We start from the raw sequence: 17,806 nt of genomic DNA on the forward strand, positions 1-17,806 counted from the left end.
TTTCCTCAAGGTTATTAGCACAGTGCCTGGCACCTAATAAGCACTCACAATCAAATATTTGTTGAACAATTTAGCATAGCAGTGGCTCTACCTTCTCAGGGAAATATCCAGAAATAAAGCATTATGAATATTGGCCCACCTTCCTTTGCAGAGGTCATGGTTATCCAACCCTGGGTACAAAAGCAAGCCTGAACTATTCCATCTCAGTGAACTTTCTAAAAATGGTTGCTGTCTCAGCTCTTTAAACTCCTTATACTCCAAAGCTTTCATAAAATATAGCAGATTCAAATAATACTAATAAATGGTACTAGAAGTGATGCTCAACAGGATCTCATGTTTATTGAGAAGTGATTAATGGTAAAAAGAAAGGCAATGCCCTTTCCTCATTGGCTGAACAAGAAACTGAAGAAACATTCACTACACATTTTACAATATTTTTCTCTTCCAAAATGCATTTCTGTAAACAAGTTTTTACCACTGTTCTTAGCTTTGAAATCAAATTAATCCTGACTTAATCAGTATAATGTACAAGAACAGAACATTTCTTAGGACTCCTAGTATTTTACTTTGAATAACAAAGGGTCAGAGAAAATGAACCACCCTTAAAGACACAACCTTGGGTAACACTGTTAAATTCTCCAAGACAAAAATTCTTCATAAAAATGTTCTTCCAGTTCGGAAGGGAAAAAACAAATTCCCACTTTCTGGGGTGGATGCCCAAAACCTTCAAAACTCAAGTGTTCTCCAAGTGCAAATGTCAAAATGGGGGGAGGAAAGGGTTTAAAAATTAGAGAAAACTGTATGCACTTACGGACTTTAAAATCCGAAAAACATAGTAAAAAGACAAAAAAACAAAGCATTATGCTCTGAAATCACAACCAAAGCCAAAATAAAAGGGACATTTTTCACCTAAACTACCTAGAGGGATTTTTTGTTTAGTTTTTTCTTTTTCTTTTTTTTTTCATTTTCCAGTTAAGTCCTATGTCTTTTGTGAAATTCCAATACTTAAACTGCAAGTCTGCAATCGTCTCTGAAGTCAATGAAATTAAGAAAAAAGTCCTAATTCTCTTGAAGGTCAATTTTTTTCCTCTTAGGATATGCAGATGCAACCGTTGCTGCAGTCTGTGCAGAACTGCCTCTTATTTCCCACGACCTTGACGTTCCTATAAGTTAAAAAAAAATTGAAATGGTTAGTTAAAACTTATCGGAACATGTTTAAGAATTAAAACTTCATAGAATAACTCAACAGAAATTTAATTATTTGTGCTAAATAGAATATTCCCCACAAATAAAAACTGACTTTTACTTCTTATATTTTAAACCAAAGTACTTGCACTCAAGCACCCCAATTAATATAAAATTATTTTTCTTTGACTTAAAAATTCTTAATTGACTAAACACATTTGTTTTCCTATTATAGTTGGTTTAGGCTAATACGTGTCAGTCCCCCAAAATATGGGCCTAAGTAACTCAAATCTATCAATGGCCTGCAGCAGGGAAGCAGCATAAGCCCTAACAGTACTAGAGTCATCCCATATCAGTCCCAAGGCCTTAAACATATTCACAGGCCTTAATTTCCTTTTTTTTAAATAAAGTGAGGATATGTCTCTGGGCTGTGGGAGAATTAATGAGTCGACATACAGAAAGCTCTTAGTCCACAGCGGGCAAGAAAATCATCCTTTTCCCCAAGGGAGAGTTTAAAATCCACTCAGAAGTGGATTTTGAAAACCGAATGCAATACTTACATTTTCCCTGAAATAGATCTAAATGCTCCTTCCTTATTAAGAATCACTGTTTATGAGCCTTTCCTAAATGTACCCTAAACAGCATTCCATTTCACACACTACCTCACTTATTGGGATTTTCAAAAATATGACTCAATCCACATGCCTTTTAAAAGCAAAACCAAAAACAAAAAAAGCAAAAGCATTAATTGGTTAGGAGCAAGCACACAGACCTGAACTTAGACTCGATTCATCAAGCTACATGAGTAGAGTCATTTGCTCCCATTCACTTTATGGTAACTATGGTTCTGAAGTTAAACATGATTCCTATTAAAAAAGAACAGCAACTACTACTTATGGGCTTCCATGTTGCAGGCACTGTACATAATGATCTTCATAACCACCCTACAAGGACTATACTATTCCTGCTTTAGAGATAAGAAAACTAAAGCTCAAAAAAGTTACCTGACCAAGGTTACCTAAGAACCAAGATTCAAACCCATGGCTATATGGCTCTTTACCTACACCATGTCATTACAAATATTTACGTAAAAGTCAACAAAGTTAAGTGAGGCTTTGTGATGAACTGACTACTACCACTAAACTACTCCATGGATATAAAAACAGTAAATTATTCAGAAGGAACAGTTATCTTTTTGTGATGTCCCACTTCACATATCTGGAATTCAGAGATAAACTCACCAACATACAAGGATCTGGGATATTTTCAAAATAAGTCATTTTGAAATTTCAACCTTTATAAAATTAATTTAATAAAACAATTCACCCACACACTGTTTCTGGAAATCAAACTCAATTCAAGAATATGAAAAAGAAATTCAATCCAACATAAAAGGGACCTCAAAAGTTTTGATGTTCCTGGGCTGCAGTACTGACCCTCCCTTTCTATAACTCTCCCAAAGTTTTGATAATGAATATATTGTTTATAATAGGAAAACCACAACTAAAAAAAAAACCAAAAACCCTCTGGCATGGACCAAAATGAAACTTTCAAAAGCACCTAGATTCTCATATCAATCTTTTTTTTTTAAATTGAAGTATAGTTGATTTACAATGTTGTGTTAGTTTCAGGTATACAGCAAAGTGATTCAGTTATACATACATATACATATTCTTTTTCAGATTCCTTTCCGTTGCAGGTTATTACAAGATACTGAATATACAGTTCCCCCTGTGCTGTGATAGGAGTAGGTTCTCCTATCAATCATAAACTCATCTACCTCATTCAGTCTTTCTTAATTTGGATGGATACTATTTATCTAACCTCTCTTCTATTGCTAATCATCTACCTTTAGTTTCAGGAAATATGGACTCTTTTCTTCGTGTTTCTTGATTAAATCTCATTCCTATGCTTTTAAAAGCCAAGAATGCCTGGCCTTCTGGCCCTGGGGTACAGTTCAAAACCCTTTCCTTCTCTGAGACTTCCTCAACCACTGCAGTTTTCAATGTGCTTCTAAATCTGCATCCACAATTGAAAATCAAATTGTATTGACTCATTTCATATAAAATTAGTCCCAAATCAACAAAAAGCTCCTAGAAAGCAAAGAACAGTTCTTTAGCTAAGCTCACTCACAAACTTATTTATGAGTTTAGCAGTGGATAACAGGCTACAGTTGACTCTTATGTAAAATTCTGGTTCTCATCACAAGAAAAAAAATGGTGATGGATGTTAACTAAACTTATTATGGTAAGCATTTCTCAATAAACATATATATCAAATCATTATGTTGTAGTACACCTTTAACAATGCTGTATGTCAATTATATCTCCATAAAAATGGGAGAAATCCCTAGAGGCAACTTCTGTTACCAGTTTCTTGCGTCCTTCCTGAGTTATTTTAAGCATATAAAAGCTTATTACATCTTTTTTTCTTTTCACAAGTAGCATACAAAACACACTCCACTTTGCTTTTTTTCCCCTCGCTTAATATGTCTTGCAGATTATTCAATTTTAGCACATACAGATCTGGGCTTTTTATGGGTCTGGGAGCACCCTCCTTGCTCTGGATTCAAGAATTGAAGATCTAGGGCTTCCCTGGTGGAGCAGTGGTTAGGAATCCGCCTGTCAATGCAGGGGACACAGGTTCGAGCCCTGGACCGGGAAGATCCCACAAGCCACGGAGCAACTAAGCCCGTGCGCCACAACTACTGAAGCTCACGAGCCTAGAGCCCGTGCTCCACAACAAGAGAAGCCACCAAAATGAGAAGCCTGCGCACCACAATGAAGAGTAGCCCCCGCGTGCCATACTAGAGAAAGCCCGTGTGCAGCAACAAAGACGGACGGACGGACAGATGGAAGGAAGGAAGGAATTGAAGATCTGTAAGAGAAGCAGTTCTCAAAGACATTATGATGAATGAAAGAAGCCTCAGACAAAAGAATACACACTGTATGATTCCAATTCTGTGAAGTTTTATAACAGGGAAAATGAATCTACGGTGGGGACAAAATTAGAACAGTAGTTGCCTGTGGTGGGGTGGGGGTGGAAATTTCTAGGATGGTAATGTTCTATATCTTGATTGGGGTTTGGGTTACACAGATGGGTACATTTGTCAGCACTCAGCAAATATACACTTAAAATTTGTGCATTTTATTTAACTCAAAAAATACATAAAACAAATACTGAGCTCTAGTTAATGATACGCATGCTGAAATGTTTAGGGGTGAAGTATACTGATAATGACAATTTCTTTGAAATACATCAAAAAATAAAACGGAGAAAAAAGTCTGCCTATTATCTCATTTTAATGTAATGTAATCACAGGAATACAAATAAACTTACATGCTCCAAATTGTACCATTAAATGAGAAAACCTAGACTTTGCCAAATCCATTTTTCCCTAAGAAACACACTTATGGGAATTCCCTGGCGGTCTGGTGGTTAGGGCTCCACGCTTCCACTGCAGGGGGGCACTGGTTCTATTCCTGGTCAGGGGACCTTAGTTCCCCACATGCCGCGCAGCTCGGCAAAACAAACAAACAAACACACACTTGTAAGTTCATCACGATGCTTAAAAACAGCATTTAAAATATTTAGTCAAAAGAAATTCAAAATAGCACTGTGAAATTGCACTTATTAAGTCATCTCATTTTTTAAACACAAAGTTTGTTCCTCTATAATGTGATACTAAATCCACCTGTGTTCAATTTTGCCTCAAACGTAACATAAAACTATTCCTGGGGCTTCCCTGGTGGTGCAGTGGTTAAGAATCCGCCTGCCAATGCAGGGGACACAGGTTCAAGCCCTGGTCCGGGAAGATCCCACATGCCGCAGAGCAACTAAGCTGGTGCACCACGGCTACTGAGCCTGCGCTATAGAGTCCCCCAGCCACAACTACCGAAGCCCGTGCGCCTAGCCCGTGCTCCGCAACAAGAGAAGCCACCGCAATGAGAAGCCCGTGCACCACAACGAAGAGTAGACCCCGCTCGAAGCAACTAGAGAAAGCCTGCGCGCAGCAGCGAAGACCCAATGCAGCCAAAAATTAAATAAATTCATTAAAAAAAAAAAAACTATTCCTGAATCTTAGCTACACAATTATACCAAGAGGGCAAATACCACCTGTGTCCTAATGTAAACCTGTGTGACAGAAGCTTACTTTAAATTATGGAAATTACATGCAAACAACAAATGGCATTAGCTGCCTTAATCTCCTTATCAACATCAAGAAAATAACACGTTGATACAATTCAGCAAGCTGATTAAATTGCTCTTCTATTTCCAGATACAATTTTGATGTGTGCACATAAAATAAGCTTATATATTTACAAATAATAAAGATAATATCCATCTTCTCAGAGATTATAAAGATACTTAAGCATTCACATCATACCATCTTGAAAAGTAAAATGAATTTGGCACCAATAATAAAACTGTAAACGATTCACAGGATTTTAAATACTATTTTAAACATTTTTATTAAAAAAAAGAAAAAAAAAAGGGACTTCCCTGGTGATGCAGTGGATAAGACTCTACGCTCCCAATGCAAGGGGCCCAGGTTCGATCCCTGGTCAAGAACTGCATGTCACAACTAAGGAACCCACAAGCCTCAACTAAGGAGCCAGCGAGCTGCAACTAAGGAGCCCACGTGCCGAAACTAAGACCCAGCACAACCAAATAAATAAATATTAAAAAAAATAAAAACCAAACAAAAAAAAACACTTGGGGGAATTCCCCAGAGGTCCAGTGGTTAGGACTCTGAGCTTCCACTGCAGGGGGCACAAGTTCAACCCCTGGTCAGGGAACTAAGATCCCAAAAGCCACGCAGCACAGCCAAAAAAAAAAAAAAAAAATGGTTGAAAACGGGAATGAATCAGAGGATCCTGCTTGAAGGGCCTGCCACCGCCCAATCTGAGCATTACACAGCCTTAATGATAAGTAAACAACTATCACAGTAATATCTTAATTGGGCAAGAACTGGCAATGGGTGCTAAATCTAAAGAGTGAAAATTTGATGAGGAACAAGATATTTATAGAGTCTCAAACTATTTTCCCACTTATTAAAAGGAAAATAGTACCTTTAAGTGGAGAACCAGGTGAATACCTTAAATAAGTGATCAAAGTAAACATTACTAATAACGGCATAAACAGACCATCTTATACCTCCTACTGTGATGCACTGAGGACACAAAGTCACTTACGTAGTGTCCCTGCCAGAAAAGCATAATCTGAATGTACACAATGAGAAAAGGAAACCTCAGTGACACCTACAAAAATAAATAGCATATACTCTTCAGAAATGTCATATCATAAACAAAAGGAGTGAATGGGTGGGATGTTGGTGTGTGAGTATGTGTGTATAACTGCAGATTAAGAGACTAAAAAGACATAAAACTGAAAGATCCTGGACTGGACCCTGGACCCCCCCGCCCCCAAAAAATTGCTACCAAGGACATTAAGACAACTGGTAAAAATATGAATAAGATCTGTAGATTAGATAATCGTATTGTGTGTTAAATTTCCTGATTTTGAAAACTGCATTGTGCTCATAAATGCATGTTCTTATTCTTAGGAACTACACAGCAAAATATTTAGGAGAAAAGGTCATGATGTCTTGGAACTTACTCTCAAATGGTTCAGAAAAAAATTTCACACACATCTCCAAAGAGAATGATACAGCAAATGTAGCAAGATATTACATTGGTAAATCTGGGTGAAGAGTATGTGGGAGTTCTTTGCACTATTCTTTAAATTTCTCCCAGTTTGAAATTATTTCAAAGTAAAAAGTTAATAAATTGGGGGATAATTCATTTAATTCTTCTGCAAAAATTGGCTGCATTAAAAAGTTATGTTGGGCTTCCCTGGCGGAGCGGTGGTTGGGAGTCTGCCTGCCAATGCGGGGGACATGGGTTCGGGCCCTGGTCTGGGAAGATCCCACGTGCAGCGGAGCAACTGGGCCCGTGAGCCACAATTACTGAGCCTGCGCGTCTGGAGCCTGTGCTCCGCAACAGGAGAGGTCGCGATAATGAGAGGCCCGCGCACCACGATGAAGAGTGGCCCCCGCTTGCCGCAACTAGAGAAAGCCCTCGCACAGAAACGAAGACCCAACACAGCCATAAATAAATAAACAAACAAACAAACAAACCCAAAGTTAAAAAAAAAAAAAAGATACCACTGAAGGGTGAAAACACATTTCAATAAAAACTACATAACCTTAAAAAAAAAAAAAAAAAGGTATGTTTGGGACTTACCCGGTGGCACAATGGTTAAGAATCCGCCTGCCAATGCAGGAGACACAGGTTCGATCCCTGGTTCAGGAAGATCCCACATGCCGCGGAGCAACTAAGCCCGTGTGCCACAACTACTGAGCCTGCGCTCCAGAACTCACAAGCCAGAACTACTGAGCCCGCACACCACAACTACTGAAGCCCAAGAGCTCTAGGGCCCCCATGCTGCAACTACTAAGCCCGCATGCTGCAACCACCGAAGTCAGTGCGCCTAGAGCCTGTGCTCCGCAAGAAGAGAAGCCACCGCAATGAGAAGCCCGCACACCGCAACAAAGAGTAGCTAGCCCCTGCTTGCCGCAACTAGAGAAAGCCCGCTTGCAGCAACGAAGACCCAACGTACCCAAAAATAAAAATAAAGTTATGTTTAACAATTCATGAAACTTTGAAATGTGTTTATTTCCTCATACCTACACTAAAATCATCAAACATGAGGGTATTTTAGCAAAAGAAAAAAAAAAAAATCTGCCTATCAGCTTTTTACAAGTCTTTTAAAATGAGGGAAAAAATAACACAGAGAAGATTCTAACACAAGGACCGTTATTTTAACCACTTTGGGACATTGAAACCTTTTAGGTTTCCATAAAAGACTTCTCTTACATCAGGTCTCTTCTTTCACTTTTGTGACTATTTCCTATTACCACTGGGAATTCCACTAAATTGCTTTGACAATTTATGGTCAAAAGACTTCACTTGTCAGATGTATTTATTAACATTTCTAATTAACCAGTCCTACCTTGGTAATATTTAATAAAGAAAAAGCTGGGGTTGGGAGGGTGGGGGACAGAAGAATGATGACAAGATACACAATAAAAGGAAAGAGCAGCAGAACACATAAAAGCAAGCTGGGACCTCCAACGGGTCCAAGGCCCAGCTGGAACTGCCATAAACACAACATGCATTTGTCTCTTGTTGGACACTCCAGCTTTTATACATGAAGATGCTACTAACCCACCGTAGCAGGGGATGTGGTGCAGCAAACTGGCTTTCCCCGTGGTGGTGGTGTCATGTTGCAGCCTACCCACCACCTTTTTTAACCTAGTGCCATGTGCAAGGTAGCTACAGTGAGATCTGTGGTAGCAACAGGCTGGACTGGCTAGTCTAGGTTAAGCTTCTGCATAAGATCCTCAAACACAAACACAAAATTAATCATAAAGTCCCAGTTAGCCAAAAAACAGACCAAATGCTAAAAGGAAGGGAAGAAGCATTCCTAAAGCTTGAGGATACTGTGATGTTAATAAAGAATAAAGGAAAACAGCAGAGCAAGATTTTACTGAATTCACACCTCATCACAAAATTCTCACTAGGACATTCATCCTAATCTTTAAATCAGTCCAAAATCTCATTGTTCATTGTTCAATGAAAAGACTAAAGAAAAAAATTTTTACAAAATAAAAATAAAGATATTAACTAAGAACGTATAAACCAGAGGAAGAAGTTTCTAGGCCTCAATATCTGGTCTGTCACTTAAACAACTAGAGGTTAATACTCACCATTCATCCATCACATCTTAGTCCCTCCTCACCTTACATCTATTAACTGTAAAATGCAAAAGTTCATCTCTAAAGGAAATATCCTAAAAGCCACAAGGTGGCAATGTTACTTAAAGTCTGCACATTTGAAATCTCTTCCTACGATATTATAAATCTGCTTAATTTTTCCTCTATTTAGCTTAATATCCTTTCTCATTTCTACTACCACCCCTCTCCCCACTTTGAAGTGGGCCATAAAACACAACAGGCACACATATATTTGTCGGATATAATTTTATTAACTTTAAAGTCTGATGTCTACCCCTCAAATAAAATTTACTTAATAGCCCTCAAGTAAGTTTTCTTATATCCCCATGGTCCCTGATAGAAAAGAACACAAATTTCAGGGTCCCTGGCTGAAAATAAGACAATGCCTACATAGGTTAACATGAAAAAATAGGATTATACTAATATGACTTTCAGTGCTTTACATGGCTTATGAAATCAATCTTTTTTTGACAGGGCGGGGGCGGGCTGTGCTGCAAGGCCTGTGAGATCTTAGTTCCCTGACCAGGGATTGAACCCGGAGCCACGTCAGTGAAAGCGCGGAGTCCTAACCACTGAACTGCCAGGGAACTCCCTGATCAATCTTAATAGAAACTCAGTAGCATTATTAAGTACCATGCCAAAAGTTACTGAAGAATGTGATAACTGATGTAAAATAAATGAAGGTGTATTTATGTGTACATACACATTTATATGCCTGAGATTATAGATCACAATAATCACTCATATATATATATATATATATATATATATATATATATATATATATATATATATATATATATATTCCCTCCCTTTTAAGATTTTCTAGGTGCAGAAATGGACACTTACTTGAAATAAATTTCTGGGAACTGGCATAGGAGCACCAGGATGAAGTAAATGCATTTAACTAATAACCTTTCCTACCATCAAATTCTTTTCCAAGACTGTTAGTAGCTGAACTCCTATATACATTTCACTAACAAGGTCAGAAGTAAAAGCCTGGATAATCTACTATTTTCAGGCCCTGAATCATAAGTCTTAACTAGTAACAGAACAAAGGGTAAGACAGATACATTAAAATATTTTCAGTTATTCTTTGAATCACTCCTTGGCTCTCCAGGAAGAGCTACATTTGAACAAAAACTAATTTCACAATAAAATCAATTTCTGAAAGCACTTCAGAATACAGTTAAGCAAATAAGGTTTTTTAATAGCCTGTCAGTCAAATTCCCCCCCCCACTCCCAGCGTTTGACAGTAAGTTCAGAAAGAATGAAGCAATCACTAAATATGCTTTCCAGCTATCTGATAAATGATATAAACTCCAGTTCCACCTTCAAAAATTTCCAGTCGAACCATCCTCAACACCTCCATTAATACCTCTAGTCCAAGCTACTGTAATCTCTCAATAGGACTTTGCCACAGACTCCTTTTAACTGATCTCCCTTTCAGTCTTGTGCCCTCCTCACTCTATTCCAAGGGTGGGACCCCAAAATGGAAACTCAGTAGCATTATTAAGTACCATGCCAAAAGTTACTGAAGAATGTGATAACTGATGTAAAATAAATGAAGGTGTATTTATGTGTACATACACATTTATATGCCTGAGATTATAGATCACAATAATCACTCATAAAAGACCTGTATGCAAGTACTTCACTCGTATATATACATTTAATCCTAACAACCCAGTAAGTTTTTTCCCCCATTTTCATAAAATACTGAGGCTCAGAAGTTTACTTGCTCAAATCACTGATAGTGGCAGATATGACACCATCTTCTGAGCTCCTAGCCTTTTCAATACTATGCTAACAAGAAAACAGAATCTAGGATTCATGCTTATTAATAATATCAGCCTAGTGTATACCCACACCTAAATTTTTTTAAAGGCCCATCATACGTAATATACTTAATAGAATAATAGAATCCCTTCCCACATCCCAAAAAACTAATTACCCTTAAAAATCAGTTAACAGGCTTCCCCGGTGGCACAGTGGTTAAAAATCCGCCTGCCAATGCAGGGGACACGGGTTCGGGCCCTAATCTGGGAAGATCCCACATGCCGCGGAGCAACTAAGCCCGTGAGCCACAACTACTGAGCCTGCGCTCTAGAGCTCGCAAGCCACAACTACTGAAGCCCGCGCGCCTAGAGCCCGTGCTCCACAAGAGAAGCCACTGCAATGAGAAGCCCGCGCACCGCAACGAAGAGTAGCCCCCACTCACCACAACTAGAGAAAACCCGCGCACAGCAACAAAGACCCAATGCAGCCAAAAATAAATAAAATAAAATATATAAATTAAAAAAAAAAAATCAGTTAACATCTTCGGGCAACTTCAGGATGGATAGTGGCCACTATATCTTATTGCTTAAAATTATCTAACAACTCTAAACAATGTGCTCACAAAAAGGAAGATACAATAAAATAATGTAAAACTTAAAACATTACAGCCTCTTAGAAGTAGCCATAATGTCTCTGAGGAGTAGATTATAACAAGTAACACAGAGGATATTCAGCCAAAGACATCAGCACCTTTTAATGAACAAACAATACAGGCAGTTCACTAGAGGCTCATAATATTGATAGCTGATGAAAAATGCTACTCAAAAGACCCTTTCAGCCTTAAGGTAGGCCACAGTATAAAAAGGTACAGCCAGACTTTTCAGACACATGTGAATTCTAACATTGCTTCTAAAGATGAAGTCTTTTTTGACCCAGAAATATGGCAGTTCCATATGGTTCTGATTAATATTTAATAAAAATGAACTCAACATCTCAAAAAAAAAAAGATGAAGTCTTGAGACTAGCAGGCAGAGACTGGAAGGAGGACTACAGAGCAAAGGAAGAAACTTACAGGAAAAATAAGCATGAGGAATTTGAGGTGGGGGACATACAAAACACTACCTAATGACATTTATAATTTAAATACAAGAGAATCACCTATAGAGCTGATAAAATGCCGATTCCAAGGCCTCAACTCCAAAGGTGCCCACTCAGTAGGTGAGGAAGGACAAGAATCTGCAATGTAAGTACTCTCAGATGGTAACCTGTACAAACTGGGAAACTTCTCTTCAACTGCTTCTAATCCTTTTAAGAAATACCTAGGCAGCTTACTAAATAAAATTTCAGTTTAGTAAATCTGGGGGTAGACCTAGTTATCAGTATTTTTGTAAATACTTTCCAGGTGACTCAAAGTTTGCTTTAAATTGTTGTTACCATTTTTTTGGAATTTATACTCTGAAGCTCTCACACCACGTCCACCCTGCTCCCCTCCCCACCCCTTTGCAGGCTTATGGACTGCAAGTAAGGTAACATTTGTCATAAATAATTTTGAATTACCCAAGAACTTGTCTAGGGTTCTAGTTCTGCCACTAAAATGAGGTAATCTTGCAGTTTGTGTACAAAAAGAGTTAGGTAGCCTAAAACCTTCCCACTCAATTTTATAACCTTCCAGAGTAATTATTCAGAACCATTTGTGTTCTCCCTTACTCTTGCTGCCTGTCATTAGCAGCAACTCTCACAAGGTTAGGTAGAGTAGATCCAATTTGCTCCCTCTTGATGCTTGTGATGAGGAGTTTTAAACCTAAGTGCTTAAACAAAGGTTTAAGTTTCAACCAATTATGCTCTCCTCATATACCCAACGAAGAGTTGACTGACTACAGGTATTAGTAGATAATAGAACATTGCAGTTAGTTATTTTAAATGATAAATGTGAAGATGCAGCAAGGCCTAAGAACAGAAAAGCTTTGGGGCAAAACGAATTCCAGCTCTTCTACAACCTAGCTAGTGATCTTAACAAAATTATTCCTTTTTGAATCTCAGTTCCCTAACTGAAAAATGAAGATAATCTTGGGGACTCCCTGGCGGTCCCGTGGTTAGGACTTGGAAACTTCCACTGCAGGGGGCCCGAGTTCGTCAGGGAACTAAGATCCCGCAAGCCAAGCAGTGGAGCCAAAAAAAAAAAAAAGAAGAAAAAAGAAGATAATCTTATTCTACAGGATTGTTACAAGGGATCAGAGGTAAGATATGGAAAGTGCCTTATGCACAAGCGCAAAAAATGGCTGAATATCGGTAAATACCTGAAGTATTAAGGGGGAAAAGCAAGATAAAATACTACATAGAATATGATTATAATTGTATAAACCACTAACTTGTGTCGGAAAATAAGCCAAAATGATGAGTGGTTTTGTCAGGGTAGAGGAACTATGAGCGAGTTTTCTTTCATTTTCTCCACACTTTTATAATTTGGTTATTACAATGAAAAACAAATGCAAACGGTAAATTTGCAAATGCTAATATAAAATTTGCACATTGCAAATTCTTTTTAACATGCAAACAGTTTAAAAGCTCTATATGCTATCTATACCCTGACTGCCCAAAAGGTCCACATGAAGTCAAAAGCTTACATATATAAGTCTACCTTTTCTAAATGGCTTCACATATTACACAAGTGATCTGTCCAAATTTTTAGCTCTGACACATGTAGCAGAGTATTAAATATCTCATAAGAACCACCAGGTATTACAACAGCAGTAAATGCAAATGAGTTGGAAAGAGCAACTGCCTGCCTCTTCCCGCTCCCCACATACCCAACAGCTTAAACTTGAAGGTTTAGCCATTTTCTTCCTTCATCTTTCTTTCCACAATCTTTTCCTATATACATCCTTCTAGACCCAACTCAAAGCCAGTCTTCCATAAAAATGACTCAACTCTGGTCTTGCTATTCTTTTCTTCTGTACTTGGTCTCATCCTGTAAAATAAGCACTTCAATACCCACTATCCTATACTGTTTCACTTATATCTCCTCCCTATGGCTAACTGGAGTTAAATCAGTTCAATTAGGAATTGCTTATTCAGCAAGGGATGAAAAGCATTAGGGCACACTACTGAGCTAGTTGTTAGTCTATACTGTCTAGTTGTTATAACTAGAAAAATTTGCTCTGGAGGAGGTGGCAGCAGGTTGCAAATTTAAATTGAATTACCTGCTTCTGTGGAGAAAGGCAGAAAGGATGATCTGAGCCTACCACACTCTCCTTCCTCATTTGCAGACTTGCAGATTTCAATGGTGAAGAAAGAGATCTTTTGTTTTCCCTAATTCAGGGAACAGAGCTTTTTCTCCTTCTCTACATGAAACTCCTATATAGTGCAGGTGTCAGTCCTTTATCATACAGTTCCTTAAACTAAAGCAGTCAAACCCAATGCCGTAGCATCCCCAGCTGCTGTGAGATGTTTTTCTAATCCCTCCCTTCCTCCAAGACTAAATAACCAATACACCTAAATGAGATGCTGAAGCTGCAGATTCCTTACATTTCTTCAATTTCAAAATAGATCCCCCCACCCCCAACTCCACCTCCCTCCACCATTACTCCATTTTTTGAAAAATTCCTGTCATCCAGTGGGTTCCAAATTATGCTTCATAGAGGAGATGCTTCGAAGATCACCCAGGGAAAAACAGAGAGCTGAGCATGTGAAATTAACCATTCATGGGGTTCTGAGTAAGGTTTTGTTTTGAGGAGAAAAAAAAAATTCCACTTTTGAAACTGAAAGTTTGAAAACTGTCACAGGACTAATCTTTACTTCTGGCAGGTAAGCAGAATGGTTCACATCTGAGTAATTCTTGATTTAAACTATTCAGAGTAAATACTAAATGATTCTAGAATCGCTAACTACCCCTTGTCCCAAAATGTTTAAGTTTGGAAAAACGGCAGTCCCCTCTGGATCAATCTTTAGCCATAGCAAAAACAGAATACTGACATTTTTAACACCCAACTGCATTTCAGACATTGTTATATGGTCTAATTCACCAAAACAGCCCGTACTAACTAAACAGAAGCTGGTCTTACTTCATTAAATCTCTTAAAGACTTGGAACAGACAGCTTAGAAAACTTCACAGGTTGTGAAGGGCTGGAACACTATAGAAACAACAAATGCACAGTCTGTTGAATGATGTCTGGAGACCAAAACCTTCAAACCCCTAACAAAGCACTCTCATGTTACTTTTATTCAGATAGTTGTTGGCATTTGCAGTCATCTGCTACCTCTCTACAGTCTCTGAATAAGTTGATTATACCCCACTGCTTGAAATTCTACTCAAGATATAGCCCTTTCCTTGTTCTCTTTCTAAAGCTCCAACTACTCCCTCTCAAACCCTTTCATTTGGTCCCTCTTTAATCCATCCTTTAAATTGTGTTATTGCTGGGGGTTCTTTCTTTGGCCCTCTTCTCTCAATGCACGTTGGCTCTGGAACCGCACCGAAGTAGAACACCAGCTCTGCTTTCTTAGTTTGGGCAACTGTGCAAAAGAATGTACTTTTTTCTGTGCTTCAGCGCCTTCATCTGTAAAACTAAGATAGCTGTACATACCTCACAATGATAGAATTAAATGAAAACTTACATAAAAATATGTATTCGGGGACTTCCCTGGTAGCACAGTGGTTAAGAATCCACCTGCCAATGCAGGGAACACGGGTTCGATCCCTGTCCCAGGAAGATCCCACATGCCTCAGTGCAACTAAAGCCCGTGTGCCACAACTGAGCCTGCGCTCTACAGCCTGTGAGCCACAACTACTGAGCCCACGTGCCACAACTACTGAAGCCCATGAGCCTAGAGCCCATGCTCTGCAACGAGAAGCCACCACAATGAGAGGCCCGCGCAGAACAAGGAGTAGCCCCTGCTCACCACAACTAGAGAAAGCCAGCACACAGCAATGCAGAACCAACGCAGCCAAAAACAAATAAATTTATTTTTTTTAAAATGTATTCAGGGGCTTCCCTGGTGGCGCAGTGGTTGAGAATCTGCCGGCCAATGCACGGGACACGGGTTCGAGCCCTAGTCTGGGAAGATCCCACATGCTGCAGAGCAACTTGGCCCGTGAGCCACAACTACTGAGCCTGCGCGTCTGGAGCCTGAGCTCCGCAACAAGAGAGGTCGCAATAGTGAGAGGCCCACGCACCGCGATGAAGAGTGGCCCCCACTCGCCGCACCTAGAGAAAAGCCCTCACACAGAAACAAAGACCCAACACAGCCAAAAAATAAATAAATAAACGTAGTCATTTAAAAAAAAAAAAAAAGTACTCAGGACAGGTGCATATTAGACACTACAAAATGAGCAATAATTTCAGCCATTATTTTTATTACCAATGTTCTTGAAGAATCTTAAACTCGTCCATGCCTTTACCTATACTGAGAGCTGGAAACTCCCAAATTTCTATCAACAGATCTCTCCTGAGCTCCAGATCCTACTATCACCTTTCTGTCCTACAAGCACCCCAAATACTATTTCCAAAAGCCAACACATCTCCAAACCCTAACCTGTTGCTCATCCCATATTCTCTAAGTTTTTTTAAAATAACTAATCAGTAAATATTTCTACCGCATTTTTCAACTGTAACTTCCCCATTCCCACTATCATGATACAGGCTCTCACTGTCTTTCTCCCAACTATAGTAAAAAACTCTCATTTGGTCTTTGAGTCACTTACACCTCTCTCTCCTCATTTAATAGATGACTTTAGGTAAGTTTCTAACCTGAGCTTCCATTTTCCTACCTATAAATATGGGATACTGCCTCCCGGAGTTGGTGTGGGGATTAAAGTAAAACTATGAAAGTACCTAACAAAGTCAGTGCTCAGTAAGTATTTCATCCTTCCCATCCTCTAAACTGTCACTCTACACTGACTATCCTCCCTTACAATCTAAAAACATAAGTACAGGATAAAAATCCAAAGCCCTTCTTATACTAGGCCCAACCAACCTCTCCAGTTTTATCACTTATTCTTTCCATATTAAACTTCTCATTTCACAAGACCCAGTTTTCTATCTGGCAAACTCCACATATCACACAGTGGTCCATGGGCTTTGGGACTAGACAGAGACTGTGGCTTTGGGTGGAGTTCCAACATATTTTCATTTATTGATACTAATGACTTAAAGACAAAAGTGAAATAACAAAAACATATGTCAGAACTTAACTGGCTTGTCAATTTGAGCAACTTCCTTGCTAAACTGGATAATAATTTTCAAATTCTGGAAGACTAATTCCTCAAATTTTGTTTTATTCAAAATATGTCAGGGATAGAGACATGACACACTTAAGTTTAATCTGCATTAAGGGAATTCCCTGAGTGGTTAGAACTCTGCTCTTCCACTGCAGGGGGCACGGGTTCAATCCCTGGTCGGGGAACTAAGATCCCACATGCTTTGTGGCAAATCTGTATTAATATTTTCTCCATCCCTTTAAGTCTAGACAATCAACAAAAATCAAGTCCTGATTTGTATATAGCATCTGCCAATTTCCACGGTGTCAATAACATGGCTGACCTCAAACTACCAATGGAATACAGGAATACAGTGGGGCTGAGAAGACGTGTAATAGCACAATATTATATATTGATACAGACATAATAACTTCAAGAGTGATGAATTTAAATATTATGATTTAATGGTAATCATAATGGTATTCTAAGTTTATACAGTTTAACTATAACATATTTCTAACTGTAGTTTACAATGTAATTCAATGTAAATAGAAAGGCATTTAAAATACCTTTTAATACAATGTATTTAATTTTTAAGTTTATGCAATTTGTTTAATAACGACTGTGTTTAACAACTAGCTTGCTAAAATTCTTGAAAGCTAAACAACTGGCTCACATTTAGCTAGCTCTAGCACATTATTGGACTTGGACACTGAAATACCAACTCCACCACTTGTTAGCTATGAGACCTTGTATAAATAACCTCTTTGAGCCTGCTTCCTCATCTAAAATATGAGAACGATACATTAGATGAGATAGCTAAACTTTTATGTATACCATGTGCCAAGCA

General features: G+C 38.6%; 1 protein-coding gene across 1 annotated transcript in view; it reads right to left on the minus strand.

The window, feature by feature from the left end:
- Positions 1-314: 314 nt before the first annotated feature.
- Positions 315-17,806, minus strand: part of YTHDF2 (YTH N6-methyladenosine RNA binding protein F2) — a 31,524-nt gene continuing 14,032 nt past the window's right edge. The window contains exon 5 of the mRNA XM_082440291.1: positions 315-1,163. Coding sequence (XP_082296417.1) covers positions 1,140-1,163 — 24 coding nt within the window. The 3' untranslated portion in view covers positions 315-1,139. The remainder of the gene's footprint in view (positions 1,164-17,806) is intronic.

The sequence above is a fragment of the Balaenoptera physalus genome (assembly GCF_965194825.1).
Source record: "Balaenoptera physalus genome assembly, chromosome: 1".
NCBI classification, from domain to species: domain Eukaryota; kingdom Metazoa; phylum Chordata; class Mammalia; order Artiodactyla; family Balaenopteridae; genus Balaenoptera; species Balaenoptera physalus.